The sequence below is a fragment of the Pundamilia nyererei genome, unplaced genomic scaffold (assembly GCF_000239375.1).
Source record: "Pundamilia nyererei isolate P.nyererei 1_Seehausen unplaced genomic scaffold, PunNye1.0 scaffold00008, whole genome shotgun sequence".
Classification (NCBI taxonomy): Eukaryota; Metazoa; Chordata; class Actinopteri; order Cichliformes; family Cichlidae; genus Pundamilia; species Pundamilia nyererei.
In genome coordinates this window covers 5,987,785-6,014,484 of record NW_005187409.1, presented here as the reverse complement: position 1 = coordinate 6,014,484, position 26,700 = coordinate 5,987,785, and the positions used below count along the sequence as shown (strand labels likewise).

At 37.9% G+C, this 26,700-nt stretch overlaps 1 protein-coding gene across 2 annotated transcripts; it reads left to right on the top strand.

Annotated features, from left to right (window-relative positions):
• Positions 1 to 936: 936 nt before the first annotated feature.
• On the top strand, positions 937 to 26,700 carry klhl4 (kelch-like family member 4). 2 transcript variants are annotated; one of them, XM_005723122.1, is made up of 12 exons: positions 937 to 1,050; positions 6,095 to 6,561; positions 13,905 to 14,072; positions 15,218 to 15,354; positions 15,752 to 15,948; positions 17,999 to 18,211; positions 19,347 to 19,533; positions 19,677 to 19,901; positions 21,758 to 21,920; positions 22,880 to 23,092; positions 24,738 to 24,909; positions 25,283 to 26,700. In XM_005723122.1, exons 2-12 carry the CDS (start codon positions 6,101 to 6,103, stop codon positions 25,340 to 25,342), a joined length of 2,196 nt encoding a protein of 731 aa, XP_005723179.1. In that variant the 5' UTR covers positions 937 to 1,050; positions 6,095 to 6,100; the 3' UTR covers positions 25,343 to 26,700. The 2 variants fall into 2 exon arrangements, with proteins under 2 accessions (XP_005723179.1, XP_005723180.1); XM_005723123.1 differs by lacking the exon at positions 6,095 to 6,561.

Genomic DNA, 26,700 nt, shown 5'->3' with positions numbered 1-26,700 from the left:
AACATGTGTTGACGCTGGTAGTGACCTATTATGCTAACGTGTATTATCATCTGGAAGTAGCATTTGTTCAAAGAGTTCAAATTACAATGCCATATTTATCATCTAGCAACAAAAAATGGAATTATATACATTTTTATTAATAATGAATAATGAAAAAATATGAATAATGAAGAATTTTTTCCATCTTTATATTTAACACTTTAAAATAGCTCAACACTGTACTGAAACACTGCAAGTGAACTTGTGTGGTAAAACCAAGTATCTATTTCACTACTGATGTACTATACCCCATGTTTCTGGGTTTGTAGCCTCTATAATTACCCACATCCTCACCCAGTAAGACTTACTTACTTTTAACCTTGTGGTTTATATCTTATGGGGACCAGTCTTAAATTCCGGTTAATATTAAATCATTAACCTTTATGATATTGAGTATGGCCATATAAAACTAAAATGTGACTACACCCCCCAGTGGTTGAGTTAAAATACAACATCACTGATACTGATTATTCTTCAAAAAACTTTTAACTTGCGTTTTTGTAATGATATCACGAGGACTTACGTTATTGCAAGATGTTTTAAACCTTTTTTTTCATATCTGACTATTTTATTTAATGAGATTAGAAATACAATATTTATAAATATATACTATAAATACTTACAATTTACTGGTAATGCACAAAAATACATTGTTTAATGGTTTTATATAATAATTGTAATATGTTATAGTTAAAAATCTATGACACATTAAATTTCATCAACACAAACGTAACAGACACCTCTTATTGAAAAGGGCTTTGTGAAAGCTTTGCTTTAAACACAGGATAGGACCTGGTTGCTTGAATGCAGTTGTTATTGTTGTACAGAGGAAGGAAATTATCAGGAGTTTCCTTCAAAAGAGGAAAGTGCCCCTTTCCTTTCTGGAGAAGCAAACAATTCTGTAGTGAAAGAGTTTGAGCAGTCATGAGGATCATCCCTGTTGGCCATTCATTTTAAAAGATCCTTCCACCATTTGAATGTTGAGGAATATACTTCAAATCAGTTTCTCAGGTAAGAAGAAAGATTACTAAATATTACTGTTTTGTAGATATTTGCTGTAATTTAACTCACACTGTCCCTTTTGCCAGATGATCGTTTTGCCAAACAATATAAACTGAAAGCATAAATTAGTTTAGATGCAAGAAGGGCCAATCATAAACAAGACGTATATTGCAAATATATGTTTTATGAAGTTAAATATATTTGTGATGAACATATGGAAAGTTAAAATATGTGAAGTGAATGTTGAAGAAATGAAATTATTCACAGACTGCCTATTGAAAGACCTTTGTCTTTCCTTTGCCAGACAGAACTAAATACTGTGTTCAAACCTGTCTAATAATTTCCTAAATAGTATGCCATAGTCCATATGTTTGCTATACAGCAGTCTTGTCTGCTTCTTCAGCCATAAAATCACAGACTAAACACAATTTTCTGGCTTTCATAGTAAGTTGACAACCGAATTTCCTTTCTACATAAACTGAGTTAAGAATGTAATAGCAAACTATTAGGTAGTCTTCTGTTTTAAAGGTTGAAATCTCTATTGTGTGGAAAATCGAAGTGGCTTTTGGTGTGTGCACGTATAAGTGTACTTTCATGATTGTCATTTGAGTGCTTGTAATGAAGAGAGAACATAATGTGTTAGTGTGTGTTTTTTTATGTTTTGATGGCATTTTCTTTGATTGGATCTTGGTAGTTTCTGCCCAACAAATCACATCACACATGTTGAGATACAAGCTCGTTCTTACATTTTCAAAATAAATAATTAGCTAGCATTCGTGATACATAATTAGATAGCAACAAACAAAAACAAGCAAACAAAGGAAAAGATCAAGGGATTTCAAGGAAGGCATTACTTTAATTTAGTAGTTTGAATTTTTACACAATTTAATGTAATATATATCATTTAAGACATTTGACTGTCTAATCTTAATGGACTGCTGCTCTAAACCGACCGCTTACATTCAGTGACTGACTAGGCATGCAGCTATGGTATGTGTAGTGGGGAGACAGATGTTGGACGATAATATAGTTGACCATGCCAATCTGGCATCTCACATTTCATGTGTTGTGCAGTGTACAGCTAGACTGTGCCCTTGACTTCTGTGCAAACAAAAGAAATGACCCATTGCGATGTCACTGTGCATTATAGCATACTTGGACTTTCTAATGTATTTTTTCATTAAGAATCCATTCTGTTGTCATGATGCATTATTGGTAGCATTTTGAAAAATTGTTGGATTGGATGTTTTATGAGACTTTTTTTTTCACACAACTGTTTTAATATTCCTTTAACACATCTAGTCAGGATACAATTCCCCACATCTGCACCTTGATTTAAAAAAAAATCTTATAAAACATTAAATCCAGCTTCTAGACTAAGATGAATTAATATGTGGAGAATATATTTGCAGTGGAAAAGGGAAAATTTAAAGTTTCACTGAGTCCTGTCTAAGCTTCTGCATTCAAATTAGGAGAAAATCACTGTCTGATGTATTCAAGTAAGAAACTGTCTTGGAGAAAGATGTATAGTGTTTTGAAAGCTTCATCTGTAAGGATATATGGTAGAGGGTGATGAAGAAGAGTGCCGCAGGTAGTTCTAGCTTGCATGCTAGTTCGCTTTCATGTTAAACTGCAAAGGAGAACATTCATTTCCAGCACTGTTTTGCTACTGAAACACACAATTGCACAATGTAGTTTTTGTTGGTACACATCAAATGTTGTTTTTTCTTATAAAAATGACTCTTGTCTTGTAAAGTACATTAAAGGGTAGTGAAAACCTGGAAATTTGAATATACTGATGCAAATCTGACAACATATTTAAGGAACTTTTAATCCACAAAACCTTAATTTTAACTAGAGATGGACCGATCCGATATTATGTATCGGTATCGGTCCGATACTGACGTAAATTACTGTATCGGATATCGGAGAAAAATAAAAAAATGTAATCCAATCCATTAAATATCAAAAAGCACCTCACAAAACTTTCGACAAGGCATAACTCTCCTCATAACCGTAGCACGTGGGAGCAGTGTGGTGATAGAGCAGCTGTGTGTATTTGTAGCCTCGCTACCAATCCGGCATTTCATCTCCGAGGAAGTGATCCCAGAGAGAAGTAAAGCAAGTGTGTAAGTTCATCTCTGAATGTTTGTAAAGCATTCCCGCGTTAAGCTTAACAACCGATATATGGAGCAACTGCCTCTTCTCTCCCCCTCCGTCTTCTGCTGCTACTTCAATCATGAAACTGATCAGTGATCAGCTGATCGGCTTTTCTGTCGCGAGTCCGTCTCTCTTGTTTGTTTATCTCCCACTTTGCACCAGAAAGAGGAAACTAGCGGCTGAATAACAGAAGCACGTTTAAGCTTGATAATCTGTTGTTAGAATTTATTTAATATTACTTTCTAGACCAGGATTCTTTTCTACGTAGCTGACGGCTGGTAACTGTGCAGGGGCGGATCTAGCAAAGTTTAGCCAGGGGGGCCGATAGGGCATTAACAGGGAGAAGGGGGCACAAATACATACTTTTCTTTCTTATTCTCATTTAAAATGTTGAGCTTTTATTAAATAATTATCTGAATCTTACACCCAAAGTTTTACTCTGATGTAAAATGAATAGAAGTCCATTACTGTATATAGTAACTATTAAGTCTAATATACCCTAGTAAGCTATAGTACTTTTTCCTTTGGGAAGGTACCATCTGTGCAGTCTGCAGTTCTGTTGAAGAAAGATGTTGAATCTATTTAATTATTCTTGAAAAATAATTTATTTCTGTGCAATTTTTTTCACACTGCATCAAATTAAATTTGATTACTTCGATTAAGCATCATGAGGTGGAGGGTGGGGGGTGGTTCCTTATTTTTTAGTTTTTTTTTTTAGCTGGGAGTTTTAGAGCCCTATTAGTTAGGTTGCTTACTCTTTAAAATACCAGAATAGGGAGGATGGAGTAGGTTTAAGTTTATTAGATTGATCAGTATTGCTGAACTATGAAATATTTTGGGTGCAGTGCATTTTTTGCATACAGGTATAACAGAATAGCTTTAGTGTTTTTTTTGTTTTTTTTTGTTTTTTTTTTAACTTGAGTATGAACTTATACAAAAAGCAGCAAGATATTAAAAAAACAGTTTTATTGATTAAAAAACACACTATATTGGATTCATATCGGTATCGGCCGATATCCAAATTTATGATATCGGTATCGGACATAAAAAAGTGGTATTGTGCTATCTCTAATTTTAACAGATGAAAAGGTTTGGAGAAAGCATTTTGCAAGTTAACTTTAGTGTATGGCTGTATGTTTGATCAGAGAAAATGCCAAAGCAATTAAGAAAAACTAATACAATATTGTACATGGCAGACCTCTGTTTTGTTTCTGCAATACATGTATTTTCCTTGTAAAGGTACATTTAGCTGTGTGCACTGATGGTAACTGACAGTGGAATTTTATGGTAGATTTAAAGACTCAAAGAGCTTGTTTTGAAATAGACAAAGGAAACAGACTGGAATTCTTAATCCTTTGATAATGTCATTGGCAATGCACAACCTCCTAGAGCAATATATTTAAGCATATTTTAGAGGTAAAAAGAAATTTAATATATGTGCAACTGCCCCAACAAATAACCCATATTTTAGCTCGAGCTGATCAAGGAGGATAAAGGCATTTTGAGAGGGTTTCCTCTCACTTTTTTGAGTGAAGTAAATATTGGGCATAAATACACAAAGACATTGCTGCATTATCATTTTCATCTATTTCACAGTAGTAAAATTGAAACTTGTTGTAACTTTGTAATACAGCAATAAAATCTGTGAAAATTGTAGTGGGAAGCTAAGGTGCAAAACATTAAATCTGACTGAGCTATTCCATTGCAGTAATACATAAAACATCCTGATCCTATTCAGATAAAAAAAAAGGTTTTTTTAAGTTTTTCCCCCTTATTTTTCTTGTTTTCCATTGGTTACCAATTGAATTAAAAAATCTATAAATGCTGTCCAAACATATACACTGTTGTTCTGTCACTTTTACTTTGAAATATGTTCAAGTATATGTTAGGAAGGAACAGTAAAATATAATGCCTGACTGCGGAAGAAGGTTTGTAATGACCTTGAAGGCTCATCAGTATGTGGTCTTTTCACTTGTAATTATAGGGGGCTTTCAAGACAGTGAAGGGGAATATATTTTTTCTGCATGGGCACCTACATTGACACATTCTCCCATGAGATTCTGTTTGATGTGAAAATGGCAGACTGCATAAATGTGTGTATTAGTATGAAATTAATTTCTCTGCCATTTAACAGCGTGAGGTGATATGTGGTGCTTATTTGATTGAGATTAATGTATCTCATATTTTCTGTTTATAGACAAGCATGAATGTGCATCCATGTAGATTAATGTAATAAGAGCCCCTGCAAATGATCCTAGCATGTAGAACTAGTATATAGTAGTTAGCTAGCTTCCTGTGTTCCTCATTCAACAAGCAGTGATTTACTTTGTTACGGTGTGACCTCATCATCTAGGTTCTGCGATACCCCACCTCCACCTCACAGCAAGAGCAGCCAGCTCACATACACATACAGAGAACATACTCATGGTCACACACATAACAGAATCGAAGGGGTCTACGCAGAGCTGGAGAGAAAGAGAGAGAGAGAAAGAGCGAGAGAGAAAGCGAAACAGACGAGGCGAAGGGGAGGGAGTGTGGATCATGCATGTGCATTAACTCAGCACAGCAGCAGCAGCAGCAGCAGCAGCAGCAACAAACAGAAACAGCAGCACAGGAGGAAAAAAGAGAAAGAAAGACAGAGAGGGGGAACTGGAGGGAGGGTTGTAGTCTAAGGCACAAGAACAATAGCTGCAGAGGACTGCTTTCCATCTCCACTAAAAGAACAACGGAGGAGTAATAGAAGGAGGAGGGGGTGGTCATGATAGTAATGAGACAATAACGGAAGAGAAGAGGCACACTGTAGTCAGTGAGGACTGAAACCAAGGCTCTTCTCTTCTCTGCTCTCCATGTTTTTGGGGACTCAACGTTCCCTTGCCTTATTCTCCAAACCCAGAGGAGGATGTCTGTGTCAGGGAAGAAGGAATTTGACGTGAAACAGATCCTTAGGCTTCGCTGGCGCTGGTTCAGCCATTCATCCCAAGGTTCGGCTGGTGGAGGAGGCGGTGGGGTTGGTGGTGGAGGAGGTTACATTCAGCAGGATGGCCTGGACCACAGAGGAACGCCTGTCCAGGGACGACTGAAAAGTCACTCGCGGGAAAGAGGTGTTGGAGGTCTCCGGAAGACTAACAGCCCAGTACACAGCATCTTGGCACCAACGCCAGGCCCCACACCTGTCTATGTCAGAGCAGGTCATCAATCATGGCATCATCAGCAGAGCACCATCCAAGGTTCCCAGGCCAGCGAAGATTCTTCAAAGAACAGTTCTTCTCCCAGTACAACAAGGAAAGATGACACAAACACTGGCCAAGAAGATGTAAAGAGTTCCACAGAAGACCCTGCAGAGCTGGAGGCCAGAGAAAGGTATGACTGTTATTAGGTGTTAGAAATTAGGAGACTGTGTAAAGTGCTATAACGGTCACTTTTGATCATATACTCAGTTAGCAGACACTGGTTATGGGATGCTCTTTTATAAATACATGGTTTCTTCAGGTTTCACAGTGAAAATATAGCTACTGAATAAAATAAGCAATTGAAAAAAAAGAAATATTACACATTAGGCAGTATCCCCTTGATTAAATTTTTAAAAAGTGTTTGTTGTTATCAGTACAAAAAAGAGAACAACCCGACTTTAAATAATAAAGATATAACAGTCATACTTAAAAATGGCTAAACATTGTGAAACTGCATTTTAACTTAAATATTAGCTGTGCCATTATGCATGTAGATCCTGTAATTATGCAAAGATTAAATGAACTGCACAGCCATCATTTTCCAGTTTACTCAGGCTATTCAGCTTCTACCATGGCTCACCTGGGGACAGCTCACTCTCATTGTCCACAGCATGTTAGGCAGGATGAACCAATAAAACATCCTTTTAATTATTCATTGAACTGAAAGCTGAGGCTTTTCCTGCTCCTCTGACTGTGTTGTGGTCCAGGTTACATGCACAGTATTCCTTTGAAAGAGTGTTTTTGTTTTAACAAGGCACACTATGGCATTCTACTATAGAAATATAAAAGGATAGCTGGAAGGAGTGATTACATCACATAACAAGTACTGGACCTATAAAAAGAAGAAGCAGTGCAATCGCATGAATTATCTAGACTGCCGAGCACAACTACATCCACTTTATGAGCTAAAAGCTATTCAAGCTAGTGGCTGGTATATGATGTTTGATTTATTTTCTAGCAGAATGTTATTACAAATCCTATACTGAAGTGAGTTTTACAGCTATAAATCCTTCCCCCTGCCTTTTCATGTTGTGTTTTTCCTCTGACTTCCATGTGATCCTACAGCTTCTTCCAGGAAGTAAATAGGTTAGAGTTCTATATGTGTGTTGCTGTGTGTGTGTGTGTGTGTGTGTGTGTTTGCACGCGTGCACACACTGTCTGGCAGAAGACTAAAAGCATGTCATATTAAAGATGAAAAGACCAAGTTTCCTTTTATCTCGGCTGTGACATTCTAAGGTGAATTGGTCCTTAAGCACTGCTGATTTTGGTAAGCTTTTGTTCTGTACACCTGGTGAGGAAGTGAACAATGAAAGTAAACCTTCCCCTATGTTTTTGTACAGAGCTCAGTGAGAAAAAAGCACCTAATTCCCAATACATAGTCTCTACCTACAGCCAACAACGTGTCAATATGAATTGAATGGATATCACAGTCAGTGGATGGTTTGGTTCTCGGGGAAGAACATGAATAATTCTCAGCTAAGGTACAGTTTTGGAATCAATTCAACATCCTGCACTGTGTGTTGGCATAATTGGCAGATGTTCATATTTTTTGAGTCCCTATGTGTGAAAAGTGCATGCATAAAAGATGTGACTCACAGCAAAAATGTGTAACGGTCTGGCTCTCGGGGACCTTGAGTTCATGCTGGTCATGTAAAATACAGCACAGTCGTCACATTCACACGATTCTGAAATATTAAAATGGTTCTGTTTTTGTTGGAGCATATACTCTGCTCTTATGTGTTTGATTGTAGCCTTATTCATTTAAGACATTATCGTGAATTATTTTACATTTTGTTTTGCCAGCCTAACCTGTGAAAAATCTAAACAGAACGCGACTCTTCAGTACTGACAGACATTTCATCATTTCCCATGTTAAAATTCGCCCTGTGAGCAAATGCTTTATATGATGACGAGTCCAATATTTTTTGATCATTCAGTACAATAAATAGTTGGAAAGTAAAATTTAGTCGTGAGCAGTTATTGCAGAAATAAATAGGTGCATTGCATAATGCCACTTTTCAGTCACGGCTGTGCTTAATGGAAATACACCAACTCAATAACTGTGAAGGAGTACTTGCTGGAAATGACTTTGGGATGGATGTACGATGTAGCCTGGTGAATTACACCAGTGGCTGTGTCACACATCATGGCTCACATGTTCATCTGCAGCTAAGCAGATGTATGGATGTCACTGAGATATGCACATTCATTTACTCTACCAGCTGGGTGGCCTTATTATGTCTCACATCATAAATCCTTGACACATAATTTGTGACAATCCCTCAGGCTGAATCTCACAAATGAGTTCTGCTGGCAGTGAAAAACACAAAAGTTTGGCCTTTTGCTACAGCTAGGAAATACCTGTCAGTCATTTTGAGATATATGCCACTCAGTGACTAGTTTTCATTCATATAATGTCTTCGTCCCACCATTTTCTTTCATTCATAGTAGAATTCAACTCAGATTACTGTCAAACTGAATTATCTGGGAAATTCAATGAAAACTGTGCACCTCTTGTGGCTGTATATTTACAAGATTATATGTAATGTTGTTATACCAAAACGTATAGAAAGACAAAAAAACTGACACATGCAATGAGTATTTAGATAATAACACAAAAAGTCAGTGACACATTTATGCTGTGGTTACAAAACATTTACTGCCCAAGTTACTTCTACATACTGTGTGTGGAAGCTATTGAATCAAATGTAGTATAGTAAATGGGTTGCTGTTTCCCACACTTGCTCTTAATGCCCCAAATGCTGCATCTACATACTGTATATTTGCTCTGTCCTCGTGACTCTCATCCAAATAGCTTCTTTCTACAGTTGACAGAAAATATATGGCAGAAGTTAACCTGAATGGAATGGAAACCCTGACCTTTCCCACATAAACACTAACAGTGGCTTGAGTCAGCGTGCTGTTACTATGAATGATATCTCAATTCCCTCTCCACCACCTTGGAAAAGAAATACCACCACCTTACCCCCTGTCAGCAGCAGTAATTCAGATATTTGTCCAGTTCTTCATAATGGCACAAGGCTTATTAGGTCTATGTGTGACACATCCAGTTGATGCATCCTTAAGATATTTGTAAACTGCAAAGCACAAACTTTCTGTTGTAATCTTTAAATTACACCCTGAGGGTTTAGGTGATTGTGTTATTGCCTGTAATAAATTGTGAATGTTGTTTGCCCAATCAGTGTTCTGTATGCCAAAGGCAATCTTAGATGGAAGCTAAAGATGAAGCCAGAATTAACATAAAAATTTTCTTTGTGCTTATACAAGGCTTTGAGCAATACAGAGAATACACGCATTATGTGCCGCCCACATTTGGTAATTTCTGTTCAAATGAGACATGAATTTTTATGAATCTTCCGTTGATACCATAGAAGGGGCCATGACTTGGTTCAGCAGTTTCACTCATAGCACTTTGCACTGAAATAGATTAAGGAGGTGCAGACTGTGATCAGTTTTCTAATTATGACAGACTAAAATATAAATCAATCACAATATGCACAATTACATAGCATTGGTAAGATTTAGGAAAATGCCACGTTTACCACATTTAGTGGCCCCCTTGTAAAGTATAGAAACTTTAAAGTTACAACTATAAACATTATATAACAAGTGCCTTTAAATATCCAATATATACAAGGTTCCATTGAAATGGTAAAATGGTAAATGGTCTGTATTTGTATAGCGCTTTACTAGTCCCTAAGGACCCCAAAGCGCTTTACACATCTAGTCATCCACCCATTCACACACACAGTCACACACTGGTGATGGCAAGCTACATTGTAGCCACAGCCACCCTGGGGCGCACTGACACTGCTGTAAGATCACTGACTAATTTATTTAGCCACGGACATCAGATTTATATAAATTATGCACAATCCACAATATGACATCCTCATATCTTATGCAAGTTAACCTGCCACCAGCAAAGCAGTAAGGAGATTTCTGCTAAGATCTGCACATTTTTTCACTTACAGGACGCCCCCAGCTCCTAATACACACATGTGCATGTGTTTCTACATTTGTGAGGACACTCATCTTTTACCCTTTTTGTTTTCTCTTGTTTTGCTTTCATGACCTCTGGGATCACTGAAAATATTTAGGGAGACAAAATATTATTGCTGTGACACCCCCCCCCCCCACACACACACCCACACACCCTTCTGCTAACTGCATTCAACCTGGCCCATTCGACTACAGTCAGAGCAGATTTCACAAGCTATGGTGGTAATGGGTATGCCCACAATAACAATGGCACAGAAAGGGAAAAAAAGACATCACCAAAAAGCTGCAATCTTCAGTGACACGGGGAAAAAAAGCAGAGAGAAAACTATGTTTGTGCAAAAATATCATCTCAGTCTCGATGCCTGGATCAAGTTATTACAGCCAGTGTATAAAATCTTTCCAACATAAAGCCCAGTGGCAGTATACTGACTGTCAGAGTACAGAAAGAAAAGGATCTCATTGAATATATAGAGCTGGCACAAGCTGTATAAAGCTTTGTAGGAATTGTTGGATTTTCCACACAACTCAAGCTACTCAGTAGAATTCTGGGGAAAATGGCTGCTCTAATCCATTTTCAAAGATTCATTTCACATTTGGCACTCACATAGAGAGATGGAGTTAACATCAGTTGGAATAAGAACGAGAATTTCAACAACATATCTGACACATAAATTTATAGCTAAAAAGGTTTAAAAGCTGATGACAAAACTACATAAACAGTCTAACAATCCTTCAGGTATTTTAAATGACCTGCTGTCTATTATTATTTATTCATGTATTGTTTGCATGTATTTATCTGTATCTTGTGGTCAAAAGTTACACAATTGGGCTACAAGTCCTGACAAATGCAATAAATAAGCATTGCCTCTGCCTCACCTGCATAGTGGAATTTTTAAATATGCAGTGTCTCAGAAGCAATTAGTCACACTGTGGTGTGATAGCTCTGAGAGGGTGTGAGGAGCATATGACAAGACTTGGGGTGATATGTGCTCAGTGAAGGAAAACTGATGTAGTATAAGGTGTGATGATAAATAAGGCAGAATCTCCAATTCTGTTCTAGTTTTTCTTATTGCGTTTTGTCTTATTATTTAACTTCTTATAGTTTTAACTTTAAGTAGATGCAAAAAAAAATGCTTCAGTTTGTACAGTACAAAAGAAATCTGGATGCTCGCTGACAATGCGGCTTTATGTGGATTGCTTTGTAGTGTGCCTTGTGCAATGTAGAGCATTGTCTGCACAGCAGCTTCTTTGGAGATGGGTGTTCTAGGGTTTTAGTGCCTCTATAAAAATGGGCTATACCTGTGATGATCCAGCCCACTATTGGAAGCAAAATATACACCTCAGAGCAAATTTACTGCTCCCTAGAATGTGATACCAAAGCAATTAGTGTCGGAGAGATTGGTAGGCATGAAAAATCCTTACAGCATGCCTTGGAGCCAATACAAAGGCAATGCATCTCAGTTTTATGGCCCAACTGTTTATTCAGTCTTGTTTGGTGTTCCTCTCCGAGACTCTGGAGTCAGTGGGGAATATCATGACAGGGCAATAAGTTGCATTTGAATTTAGCATAAAGTCTCCCAATAAAGCTTAGACCATAGGATATTGTATAACTAGTGTGCTGTATAAACAATGCCTGGATGGAAAATGTTTTAGCTTTTAATAGTGAAAGAGGAGAAAGTCACACGCTCGGCTGAAAATTTTTATAATAGTGTATTAATCAGGATGTCAATAAAACGCCCTCCATCTTTCCTGCAGTATCAATCCCACTGCATGCCAATATATTGCTCTGCCAAGCTTTACAGGGTTTTCGGTTCATTTGTATTGACAAATCTGTAACTTCACTGGTTTATGCAGCTCTCATATCAGCATATGAGTAGTAATGAGCGGGGGACATAAAGTGTTGCTTAAAATAGCAGTGACATTTTTTTTCTTGAGCACTATCAGTCTTTACACAGTAGAAGCGCCATGAGATGACTGTAAATTCCCCCAGAGAGACGGCTTGGGTGTTTATGTAGCATAACAAACAACTCTAAATGTCATTGAGTAGACTTTTCCTGTGAAGGACACCAAAGTGACTGGGCTGCAATATTTGCCATGAGTGTGAGGGATTACTCGGATGCCTATAAAACAGCATGTAATCTAGCAGCCTATGGGGACGGGGACTCAGCCTTACCACAATGCTGTGAGGAACAGGCTGGTTCACTTGTTAAGTCGCTGTTTTTTTGGAAAACACACATGCACACCCAGATATGCAGAGTCACACAGGAACAGACAAAAAGGCATGCGCGCATTCTCGCTGCAAAGCTGTTGCATTGATTGTGCTGCTGGCTTGTCCCATTGGACTGCAGTGCTTAGTTATCCACTTATGTATGGAGTTTAGTCCATAAGAGTTTTAATTTCAGCTTAGAGTGGCAAGAAAGATGCAGATTCACTGCAGGGAAAAAAGGATTCAGGAGTGCAATGTGTCCAAATAAGCTATTTTGTGTCGTTGGTAATTTGCTGTTTATCTTGCTGTGTACAGCTATTTAATTTTGTTTTTAGTTCATATTTGGACAGAAAGAGTTAACAGCAAGTGAGAGTAATACACTTTCTTGAATAATTTGTCACAGCGCTGCTAACTTGTGTTTCATGTCTTCTAGAAATGGAGTCGCTGCTCCTACATTGGTATTAGATTTCATAAATGACAAAATCATGCAAAAAAATTAATAAATAAACAAAAGCAAATAATAAAAAAATCCAGATGAATGGCTGAATTAAACAGATCACAAGCAGATCTACTGAGTGAACACAATGGATCTGCTGATATGTCTATTCAGCAGCATATTGTGTTAGCTCAACTCAAACAAACAAAATATAATTTTTTTTTCCCCATTTAAAAGTAGTAGATTAATATTTTTGCTTTGTTCCCTAGGCAGCTTTTGAAATTCAAAAAAAAAAGTCTCTTTTAATTTTCTGATGATGGGAAAGGTATACAAACTCTGTGTTCACTGGTTTGCATCATAATTTCTATTCCACTGTGATCTAATTACACCATTGCCCAGCCGTATTCCTGCATTACAGCTTATTCATGGACAGACCCTGTGATCCATTGCATGATGTTGTCAATATTGGAGCCCTTAGTTGAATGGCTGAATTAAAGAGATCACATGAAATCTCTTGAATGCTAAGAACCATTGTGTTCCCTCAGTGGATCTCCCTGCATATTGTGTTAGTTCATCATAAACAAACAAACAAACAAACAAACAAACAGACAAACATTTAAACATGCCTAGATTCCATACCTAAAGGGAGGGGCAAACTATTTTTAATGCTGTGTTAAAAATGCAACATGTTGATTATACCGCACAGACTGTAAAGATACGGCAGTCATACAGTCAGGGTTAATTGTTTTTATATTTTTAAATTACACCACGTCTTTTTTCTTCCTCTCTCTTTGCTCTTCTTCCACAGGTTGGTTCTGAGCACCTTCTCCAGAATGAATACCAATTCCTCAGATGAGTTTTTCCAAGCCACAAACCATGCGGAACAGACATTCCGGAAAATGGAGACCTACCTCCAGCACAAGCAACTGTGTGATGTCCTCTTGATAGCAGGGGACCACAAGATACCGGCTCACAGGTTGGTGTTTGTGCCTCTGTCTGCTTTGATTTCATTAATTACTTACTGCTTTAGATCAGAGTTAAAAAGAAGCTCATCTGGATGCACTTCGTTAAGATAGCAATGCAGGCAGTCAGACTTTGGTCTGGACCACAGTTTGCAATAAATTTGGTCAGTTTGATCTATATGGGGGATAATTGGATGAGCTTTGGAATTCAAAGAAAGTCTCTTCTGATTTTCCGGTGACAAGAAAGGTATGCAAACTCAATGTTCACTGGTTTGCATTCTAATATCTCCTCCGGTGTGATCTAATTACACCATTGCCCAGCCTTATTCCTACATTAAAATCTGTACATGGACAAATATTGTGATCCACTTCATGGCATCTCTTGACTCTTATTCCTACTTTTATTTTTTTTATTCCTACTTTTATTTTTTTTCATGTCTATTTAATCGCAATTTATGACACTATGTTTGCACTGAAGCACCGCAGCAATTTCCTAATGTTGTAAACCTGCTCAACATTTGGCAATAAACTGATTCTGATTCTGATTCTGATTCTGATTCTGACTGCTGAGAACCATTGTGTGGATCTGCTTGTATGTCTATCCACACGGTATATTATGTTAAGGATTTGGTACGTTCCACAGTGCCAGAAAAGAAGTATCTTAGTAACTTAGTTGCCTGAATTTTTATAGCTGGATTTTTAAATTCTACTTTCAGATACAATCATGTAAAGCAAAGTTTAAACCATGAAAATCCATATTAGAAACCGTAAGCGCGTGTGAATGTATGCTGACTGATTTATTCATTCACATTTCCTTCATGAATCCACAAGCTTGTTGCTTGAGCTTGCTAGACAAATTAGTTAACATAATTACAAGTCTGACCATTGTAGCTATTAACATAACATACTGTATGTGGGATAAAATAATTTATCACAGGCTGACAAAGTGGAATCATACAGTGGTGGAAGGGGGCTATAAATCACTGTAAAATGGAATAAGTACACTGACAGTACATTATGAATATGGTGTATTGAGTCATGTGAGGCATGCTGTTTGTTAGGAAGCAGAGCTTCATTTGGGGGCATTCTTAAAACCACAAGACCATAGATCTCCCACCAACATGTAACCCAATTCATTGATCTTTTTTCTTTATGGCAGATTGGTCTTAAGTGCTGTGTCGGACTACTTTGCTGCTATGTTCACGAGTGACGTGAGAGAGGCGAAGCAAGAAGAGATAAAGATGGAGGGAGTGGATCCAGAAGCCCTCAGATCCCTGGTTCATTTTGCCTACACTGGTGAGTGCTTATAAAGACATTCACTAGCCCTTGTAAGTAGTTATGAGACTTCTGAAATGCAGCATGATTAAAACGGATCAATAAGACAATTCATCATACAGCTGGCAGACTGGGCAGGACTTCAACACAAAATTGCTTCTTTTTTTTTAAACTGGGCAAATGGCTGTTTGGGAAATATGCTTTAATCAAAATATCCACTTTTTACAGTTTAAAAGTTGTGTGGTAAAAATCATAATAATGGCTATCCTTGTAAAAGATTTTAAGTGATTTCATTATTAATGCTATAATTTAGCTGTTGATGCCTTTTATTTGATTCAAAGGTTAATCGCAAAACTGCTTCCATGCAGTTTCGGTCATGTGTTGTTTTTCATGTAGTTTCCATGTTGTGACATTGCAGGTGTCCTTGAGCTGAAAGAGGAGACCATTGAGAGTTTACTGGCAGCAGCTTGTCTCCTCCAGCTTTCACAAGTCATCCAGGTTTGCTGTAACTTTCTGATGAAACAGCTTCATCCCTCCAATTGCCTGGGAATTCGTTCCTTTGCAGATGCCCAGGGCTGTGTGGACCTGCTTAATGTGGCTCATAACTACACCATGGTAGGACTATGAACAGAGCCAGACCACATTTTCATGGTGGGCTGCATTATTCAGATCATAATAAATAATGGGATTGCACTCATCATTGCGCACGCACGCACGCACGCGCACACACACACACACACACACACACACACACACACACACACACACACACACACACACACACACACACACACACACACACACACAGGGGATTCTTTAATCATAAAAGACATAACTTTACACTCACAGGAAGTAATAACCAACAGAGTTCCTGACACCGCTTGTTAGGATTTATTTGTTTAAGATATGCAATTACTCTACATTTCTGTGAGAAATATTCCTGTTGGATTAGGATTCACCCACATGTTCGTCAGATAATTTCTTGCTGGTCATGCAGAACTGACAGCACAAGACAGGCGTTATCTCCTAAAGGACATCTGCTCACTCTGTTTACACAGTCCCCATCCGAGACCAGGAGGTTAATCTAATCATAAAACTGCACAAGAGGCCCAGCTTCCTGTTCAGTAACGTCAGTAATGAGCAGGGATGTTCGGGCTTCCTGGAAGACTATCCTCTATCCCCTCAGCTGAAGATTTTTGTTTTGATAAGCTTGTTTTTTCCCATTACAGCACGGCAGCTTCTGACACCGTTTTCCTTCATGAAAGAATACTTTAATGTTCAGTATATACACGTTTAATATTATATAGTTTCATATTGCAATATTTTTCCAGCTATAAAATACTTTGATTTCCACACAGGATTTCAATTAATACTTGACAATTTCGGTTTTGTAAATGAATTCTGATCTCAGGAAAGAATAAAGAGCAGTCTTTGTTGCAAACCAGTGTAAATTACATAGTAATCAAAAGTTTTTGGAAGGTAATTTTCCCAGCCTCGCATTAGTTTAAGTATTAGTTTTTCAATTACTCTTTCAATCAAATCAGTTAATATCCTGTGGCGCTGGTCTCGTTTTCTGAGGAGTTTACTTGAATGCTGTGAGTCTGCCAGTATCTACAAACACATCCTTTTAAATGGTTATGAAACAAACTTGGCTAAGCTTTCAATTTTGTTGTAAGCTCTTCAGCATTTGCAGTTACAAATTTATTGGTTTAACGCAATGTCAAAGATTGAGCTGGATTGGGTTTCTCCCTTCTCTTTAGCACCAGAGATCAATAGATGTCCCTCATTTCATTAAGGCTCTCCTTGCTAAGCTCTTAAAACCTGCCCTCAAAAGATAGATCGGCTAACACTGCAATGTGTCGCATGTTGATGATCAATAGCATGCTTGTTTCTGGTTTCATGCTTTCTACAGTGAACACTCGATTTGTTAAAGATTATAATGATGAATCCTTTACTGCTTTGTTTAAAGCATAAACAGTGCAGAAAAATGGCCAAATGTTGGACATACCATAGATGCACATATGAGCAGGAATGTTTTATATATCATCTCTAATGGAACTGCCCAGAGACAAAGCCCTTGAAGAGGTAGCCATGCAGTGCTTTAATATTGCCTGGGCTTCTGGCCAATAAATGGAAGATTAATCTTTAGAAAGGCAATAGAAAACAGCTTCCATCAAACTTGGAACTGGACACACCATTGGTGGGATTGTAATGGAGGTTTCCAGAGCCTGTTTTTCATTAAAGACTTATAAAGGCTTATTGGTATCATGTATGATCAGCAGAAAAAATGCCATATTAGCTTAAGAGGAGGCTTTTCGGAGCGAATGCTCTATACCAGATTGATTTGTAGTCTGTTGTTATGTGGATCATTTTATTTACTGAACTAAGTTAAACAGATGATGGCTTCATCTGTTCTTTGGAAAGAAATAATTTGAGAAATGGAGAGCGCTTCACTGCGGTTATCGGTTATTGGAGATAAAGACCTCCAAACTGGCACTCTCTATCTCTCTTCACGTTCATTTTTCTTCACCTCTCTGTCCTTGTGCCACTTGGACCTCAGAGATGTAGAAACATACACAGACACACACAAAATGCTGCACCAAGCGTACTCCTCGGCTAATAACTGATGATTATCTGTCTCCTCTGCGTCTCCGCTATGTTCCAGGAACACTTCCTCGAGGTCATTCAGAACCAGGAGTTCCTGCTGCTCCCCACAGCTGAAATTGTTAAGCTGCTCTCCAGCGATGACATCAATGTTCCTGATGAAGAGACGATCTTCCAAGCTTTGATGATGTGGGTGAGGTATGATGTCCAGAATCGACAACAGGACCTCGGGGTGCTTCTTGCTTACATCCGCCTACCCCTACTTCCCCCACAGGTGAGACAGCCGATCAGGACTGTAAGTCGCTTATGCTTGTGTTAGAGCTTGTGACTGATGATTCGGATGGTACAAGTCAGCTTGGCTTCATTACAGAAGGTGTGAATTGTGATCTTTGATACTCTGTCCAGGTTGTAACTCCTCATTTTATAACTTTGTTAACTTAAAATGAATAATGAAATGAATGGAAATAATAACTAACACGAACACAGTTTATGTGATGTAAAATTATGCTGTATTTCTGCAAGTAAGCACTGACTTACAACTTGGTCATCTTGATTTAAATAACCGAACAGGAAACAGATAAGCATTTTTGACAGATATGAAGCATGAACATATCTGTTTTTTTTAAAATGCTATTTTATTTTCACTGACAAATTGCTTTCCAAAAGTAATTATGCTCAAGTTATTTTTTTTTTTATTATCAGTATGCAGGAAAGTAACCTGCAGCATTATTGTTTGCAAAATGAAAAATATGTGGAAGATATGATACATAAGGTTTTTCATCCATGGCTTGGGAGATGCCATTTGCTGCGAGGCAAATAAACAACAGAAATGAATCATTGTCTTTTTTCTTCTTCTCAAAACTGGTAAAGTTCTTTTTAAGTCTCGCAGGCATAGCGGTATCAATGAATAAATGCAAAAATATATGAAAGTGAAATGTCTGAGAAAACCCACATAAAAAGCAACTTCACTGCAGTTTCTGTAATGTGCGGAAATGTAAGAGTGCTACTATTTCTCAGAATAGAAAGAAAAGTTTAGCTCTTCTGCAGTGCATTTACAAAAAAGAAGTAAAATCATTAAAATACAGTGTGTTTCATATGTCTTTGCTGTTTTATCTAATTGCAATAATTTATATAGTGACTTCCTTTAAAGTAATAGTTTGATGATAGACAAAGATTAGATAATTTTGTTTTTGCTTTCACCCCATTTTAATTAAAACATATCATAATCTTAATTTTCAATGCTGTTTTGCAGTTATATATATATATGACATCTTTTCCAAAGGGATTTAAAATCTACACATTATATTACAAATACCATTCCACAAGAGAGATTTCTATAAATACCATAAACATTAGAAATTTTCGGCACACATTATAATGCAGCTAATTTTTATTTTCTTGAAATATAGCTCCTTGCAGATCTGGAAAACAACAAGATGTTCTCTGATGATCTGGAATGTCAAAAGCTGCTAATGGAAGCCATGAAGTATCACCTTCTACCTGAAAGACGCCCAATGTTTCAGAGCCCAAGAACAAAACCTAGGAAATCCACTGTTGGTGCACTTTATGCTGTCGGAGGAATGGATGCTACCAAAGGTATCCGACATAGCAACTTACTGAAAAGACTCTGAAGATGGCTTTGCCAGATGTATAAAAAAGAGAGAGCTAGCTTATACACAATTGTTCTAAGTGTATGGCAACACAGGTTATCTAAATTGCGGTATTTTGTTTTATTTCAGGCTCTACCACCATAGAGAAGTATGACTTGCGAACAAACACTTGGGTCCAGGTTGGAGTCATGAATGGGCGCCGGCTGCAGTTTGGTGTGGCGGTGATAGATAATAAGTTGTACGTGGTTGGAGGGAGAGATGGACTGAAGACGTCCAACATGGTGGAGTGCTATAACCCCATCAGCAAAGTGTGGTCCACCATGCCCCCAATGTCAACACACAGACATGGGCTTGGTGAGTGATTGGCATATAACTGGCCAACAGCATATTGTTATTTACATTGGCATTCATGCATTTTTAGTAGCATTATTACTATGTCTGTGTTCTGAAACTTACTTGCCTTTCCATGCACATACATGGAAAGAAAAATGTAGGAAAAATGTGCCATACTTCTTTTTCAAATGGAAAGCCATAGGTAGGAAGAGCAGCAGCAAGCCTTCCATACAGAACAGAACAGGAAGCAGTAATAACAGCTCTGATGCTGGTTAAATCAGACACAGTATAAAAGGAGGACCTAGGGTAGCGGTGGGTTGCAAAGTAGCTTGCAAATGCCCAACAACTGTAGGAAGTTAAAAAAAAATATAAATAGCACATTGCATATGAGATTTCCCAAATGAAAGCATTTCATCAGCTGAACTCTTTGCTACTGTAGGCTGGCACTGAGATCATCTTATCTGGAAGGACTGTGGTTGAATTCAACTTTGTGACTTTGTCTTGAATATTATGCTGCCTAATGCCAACTAACTGGAATGATCATTTCATTACAAACTGCAACCCATCAATTTAAAAAAAAAAAATCATTAACTGCTTTTATTTCATGATGAATTTTATTTTTACAAAGACATAACACATATGGTTCTATATGTTTCAGGTTTCAGCTCAGTTAACCAAGCAGATTTTTTGAAACACCAAAGAGGATACATATTTAGTAAGGTCACAATTGATAGGCTGTTAAGAAAATTTATTTTTTTTGACATATACCTTTGATATTTTTTCCATTCCACTATCAAAGCTTGGCAAGCTGTGCTGGCCCTGCTCTTCCTTACTCTTCCCTGCCCAATAAATCTCATATCAGAAGCATTTTGATTCACAGTTGAAACAGGTCTGGGTAACAGAGGAGGGAGATCTTGTCAAAGCATTCAGCTCACTCACACAGTGTGGTCGGAGGTATCAGCAAGCCCAGGAGATCACACTGTACAGATTACCTGCGCTGTCTTTGATCTTTCACGTCCCAAATATCTCTTGGTGCTTTGCTTATCTTGTGCATATTTTCATTCTGAATATGTTTTAACTTAGTGTCTACCAACATCCCCGCATAGCCATTTCCTGCTGTGTGCTTTATGGGTAAAGAAAAGGAAAAAAACGTGTTGTTTTTTATCCCCAACCCACAAGCCAGTAATAAAAAGAAGCCTCACTACAAGACCAGTTTTCATTTGACAGTGTTTATGTCACTCGAGGTTCTCTGAATGCGGTCTTGTCCTCATGTTTCCTCTAAATAATTGAACTCTCACCAAAGGAAATAAGTGTTTTCATATAAAAATCCATTGTGCTAAAGCACCCTCTGCATTGACGCTGGTGGAAATAACCATTCCTATGTGACTGGGGGACGAGGAATAACAAAGCAGTTTTATAGTCTTCCTGTTTTCTGAATAGCTTTGGCCAGCTGGTTGACTCACTCTGCTCTGTTCTAAAATGAGAAACGTATCTCTGCTCAGACTCTCTAAGAATAACATTCACTTGGAAATCTTTGGACTTCTTTCACTGATTATTCTCTTAGATGTTTTAAGGTTTCTGTGTTCGAATACCTTTTTCATGTAATTTTGGCAAAAATGTTTGTTTCATTTAACCTCAGTGAGGTAAACACATGAACATTTGAAACAACTTAATATAATTATGCAGACAAAATCACACATGATCGAAACACGCATATAAAATATTAAATATTCTCTTTATTTCGTTATATTTATAGTAGCAAATATTTATAGCGTTTGATTTTTCCATATGCAGTATCTAATGGGACAATTCATCTTATTTATCTTTACAGCATTAATTGTTTGGATAGCATTCATTTCTTATTTCTATTTCTGCAGGTATTGCTGTGCTGGAGGGTCCCATGTATGCCGTAGGAGGCCATGACGGCTGGAGCTATCTCAACACGGTGGAGCGCTGGGACCCACAGGCCAGACAGTGGAACTACGTGGCCAGCATGTCGACACCACGGAGCACTATGGGAGTCACAGCACTTAATGGAAAGTAAGTTGCTATGACCCCCATCTTTGTCTAACCTGTTTGACTATCCCATCATAGCCTTTTAATTAAAATGTGCAACCTTAAACTTTAATGCAAAGTGTGCTATTGTATTTCCGCTTGCCTGCCTCTGAAGCCATTGCCCTCTGCAAATTAGTACTAAGAAGGCAGACATTTGCAGGCAATTCACACTTAAAAAGGAAGCCTAATTGGAGTATGCTCTTTTTTTAGGGTGCTGCCGTCCATAAATTCTACTTTTCTACTTGACTGAAGTAAACTTGCATATAAGGGTAGCACAGTTAGTCTTTATTCCTGCACCTCTTAGTCAGTTTTAGCTATTGATTTGCTGGAACAAATGTTTTTGCAGGCAGTAAACTTGCAGCTGGATTTGAGCATGAAATAAAACAAGTATGGTTGTGTAACTCACAGTGCAGTGGTCCAGGAAAAGCTGGAGCACAGTATTAATGCACTATTAGTTCGACAACATTATACTTCCTTTGTGGTCTGCGTCAGATAAACTCCAAGGTGGCTGTGCAACAGTGCAGCTCGGAGCAAAGGCTGCTCTGATTAGTGTGGTAATTTATACAGTATAATCTAGACTCCATAAATGCAAAACACTTGATGTATTTGTATGTATTAAATACCTTACAACACAATTTAAAAGTAAATTAGGCAAATAACAGACCAGCTTTCGGCCTAATTTGAATATGTTTGTGTGCTGAAGTAGAAAAGAAGCTGCTGCTCCTTTGAGCTACAAGCTACATTTAACCCACTGATGTTATCTTTTCTTATCTAAGAAAACTATCTTTGAAAAACGTTCTGCTCAGCACCGTATCATCTACAATCTGTCTTACTATCACTGTTCTGATAATGTTTAGATAACAATTCTGTTTCGAAGCACGCAGCGGCTACTCATTTGTCGAATATTCGTTCATAATTTTGCTTAATTTACTCGAATCTTTCAGACTATTTGCAGTTGGTGGTCGAGATGGAAGCTCCTGTCTTAGGTCGATGGAGTGCTTTGATCCACACACCAACAAGTGGAGCATGTGTGCACCAATGACCAAGAGACGCGGAGGAGTGGGTGTAGCAACATACAACAACTTCCTGTACGCCGTGGGAGGACACGATGCCCCTGCTTCCAACCACTGTTCTAGACTCTCCGATTGTGTTGAGAGGTCAGTAAATGCACGTCCTCATCTCCAGAGTACACAGAAGACAATGGTGTGTTTGGACTGATGTTCATTGAACTCAGTAATGGGTGGGGTCAAGTTAGGAAAATTTCTCAAAGGAACAAAAAGGAATTCCTCTTGATCCCCACCCTGTTCCTGCATTTGGAGACATGTCTGCATTACGCAATACCCTATTGTAGAGACCACTGTTGCTACACATGGTTTTATGTTATAGTATCTGGCACCATCTGGTGGCCACAATATCCTCTTTAGTCCAAACCTGAGGTAAACCCATTGGCGTGATTTAAATACACGTAACTGTTTTTTTTGTTTTGGTTTTTTTTTTTTGTGATAAAATACAGACATCATTTTTTCTAGGACATCACATTTTACTCAGATATTTATATATATATTCCCTCTTGTCATGGTGATGCACTGGTCAGTACTGTATAACTTTAGAGGTTTATACCTACTGGTTGAGTAGGTCCTTTCAAGAGGCTGAAACTCCAGATACACCCCTAGTACAAAGAACAACTTTACTGTTCTACCCACATGTTTCAGCCTGTAGCTGAAACAGCCTGTAGCATTCTGGTATTATGCAGTTCTTTCACGGTGATTGTGTCTCACAAAGATAAAAGGTTGTGCAAACAGAGTAGAGATGTCTGGCACAACTTTCAAGGTACACAGAGCAGAGCAAAAGTTGAAAGCGGTACAGTGTTGTTCTTCCATGAAGAGCAAGTCTAAAAAAGATAAAATGTTGCAAGGCTACAGGCTGAAATCTGCTGGTCAGGCAATAAAGTTGTTCTTCATACCGCATGTGTTGCTGGAGCTTCAACCTCTTTAAACTTTTGTTCTTTTCTTTGCACCTTATTAGCAGATGAAGTTGTGAGTAGAAGTTTTCAGTCTTCAGTCTTCCTCCTACAGTCCAAACACACATTTGGTAGATTAAGTGGTGATTATGTACTTGTGTATATGGTAGTGTGTAGTTCTCTGTCTCTCTGTGTTAGCCCTGTGACCTGTTCAAGATGTACCTTGCCTCTTTAACTTTGCCAACTGGGATAAGTTGGATGAGCCGTTACAAGAACAGGCAGTTATTCATCTGTTAAATTCAAATGTAGAATGTAGTACCTGCTCAGCTGCATTATCATGTGATCGTGGCTGTTTCACATTTTCGATATACACTGTTACTGATGTACTTTTAACAAGCAGCACACAATACTTAATAATAACAACCACAATTCACACTTTTTTCCCATAGTGGACGGATTTTTAAACATTTGAGTGACTGTTTTGTTCATAAGCATAAAAAGTAAATCAAATGATGCCTCTTAACTTCCAATATGGACAAACAGATGAAAAAAAATCTTTCTGTGGAAAATTCTGTCTGATGAGTCAAGTTCTCCCTGGACCGAGCATCTGCCAGCTGCTTTTGGAAAGACAGCTTTGTCTTTTGCTTTAATGTTTCACTTTAGTTCTCTGTGACCATTCAGACATCTGTGATTAAACAGGAGGAACATAAGGCCGTTCCAATTAGTGGGGATGAGATGCTGTTAGACTGACTGAGTAAATGAACTTTTAGAGAAAATGTTGTTTCGCCATACTGAGTAATGTAATGCAAGGCCAGTTGTTCAACCAAATATTTTAATTACAGGTATGACCCAAAGACGGACACCTGGACCACCGTGGCTCCCCTCAGTGTTCCCCGGGATGCGGTTGGTGTTTGCCTGCTGGGTGACAGACTTTATGCAGTGGGCGGATATGACGGCCAGTCGTATTTGAACACTGTGGAGTCCTACGATGCACAGAACAATGAGTGGACTGAGGTAATTGCATTAACTCAATTTAATGAAACTGCAAAAACAAAGTTATGAAATATATTCCTACTATTTTAGATTAGAAAAAGTATGAAAAAAATCCAGCGGAGAAAAATAAATAGTTTAAAAAGTTATAAAAAGAATAAAACTTTAATAGAACTGCAGATATTTTGCTAGAACAGTTACAACCAACATCACCGCTTCAGTTAAATCTGAAGTGACTGAAGCCTATCAATATTTTATAGTTGCTTTTCTTTTTGCATGTTTTTTTGGTTTAAATCTTGACCCTTTGACCTCCTTACCAGCATGAAGTAAAACAGGATTTTTTTAAAAAGCCATCCTTACATGAAAGACTGATGTGTACCTCTCTGTCTTCCTGTAGGAGGTCCCTCTTAACATTGGCAGGGCAGGCGCCTGTGTGGTGGTGGTGAAATTGCCTTGAGCGTTTTGTCTCAAAACAGCATGGGTAACAAATGAGGGAGCAGCAAAGAAGAGTGGACAAACAAAACAACAGATCAAGGACGGTTCCTTTGAGAGTCATGCTTTTATTTTTTCTTACTTTAACTCGCCTCTCCAGAATTTTCAGAGGGAAACACAGACAGAGCCTTGCCCATAAACCAGTGTTGCTATCATTAGTGGACATGCCTGCCCACTGGGAAGGACTTGTTCAGAAACTGGAATGCACTGCACATTCTTCACATTCTCGACCAATCAAGAATTTTCATAGACTCGGCCAAGCTGCGGAGAATCAGCGCCAGGCCTTTGTTGTACGGCTTTGTTATACTAGTTTTATGAAAAGTGATGTGAATGTCTGCAAGATTACATTTAAAACTTACAGTCTGAACAAATAAGCCAAACTCCAGGTTAGTTTACATTTCTACGCAAACATTTCGTACCAGTACCATCTCACACAATATATTTTTGGGATTAAATCTCCATTTATAGCCACTATAATGAAAATTGTTGTAACAAATAGAAATAACCGTACCAGTGTCTTTCCTCATGGGTGGTCAGAATCACTTCTGAAGCATAGGAGACCACTGTGAACACTGAGGGTTGAAGTAAAGCAATGAAATTATCTTTTTTTTCTGAATAAAATATTTAGACGTTTTATTGCTTTTATTTTGCTTTTTTTAAGCCTGTAGCTAAAAAACACCAAAGTCATTTGCTTGTTTTAGATGTCTTGTTACTAGTTACATGTTCTAAAGGTTTACAAATTTGTGAATTACAGAAAAATATATCACATTGATATTTCACATTGCTGTACAGATTTTTGTGAACTTTCTGAAATGACATTTGTGTTTATAGGATCATGCCTAAACCAGCGCCCTCAGATCACTACAGTCATTGCTGTTCATTTGGCTTCCTTCCTGGGCATGCTAGCCGAGTGAATGTTTCGTTTGATTTACATAATATTATATATGACGATCATTACCGTCCTGTCTGTATTTTTAAGGATATAAGACCTTCTGAGTTACATAGATCTTTTTTTTTTTCATCACAAACCCTTGCAGTGGAATCAGGTGCATCTAAACCAGCTATGTGAATCTATGACAGCTTTTATTTTACACGTTACCTGCAGCACTAGAAAACCTGATTGCCACAGCACTTCACTATTGCAAATGTTTCGAATTTTTACATTTGTAGTTGGTATATCTGTTTAGAAAAACGAAACATTATGACCTTCTTCTTAATAATTTGTAACTGTAATTCGAACACGTTCTGGGGCCAAATGCTAATGTTTTTATCATAATTTTGTACAGCATGAGAACCAATAAATAAACTGACTTCAGTCTTCTC

Bases quoted from the DNA above. Each gene is read 5' to 3' on its own strand.
- klhl4 (XM_005723122.1), top strand. From the start codon at position 6,101: ATGTCTGTGTCAGGGAAGAAGGAATTTGACGTGAAACAGATCCTTAGG. The intron at 15,355-15,751 runs GTGAGTGCTTAT...GTGACATTGCAG, and splicing joins GGTTCATTTTGCCTACACTG to GTGTCCTTGAGCTGAAAGAG. The intron at 19,902-21,757 runs GTGAGTGATTGG...CTATTTCTGCAG, and splicing joins AACACACAGACATGGGCTTG to GTATTGCTGTGCTGGAGGGT.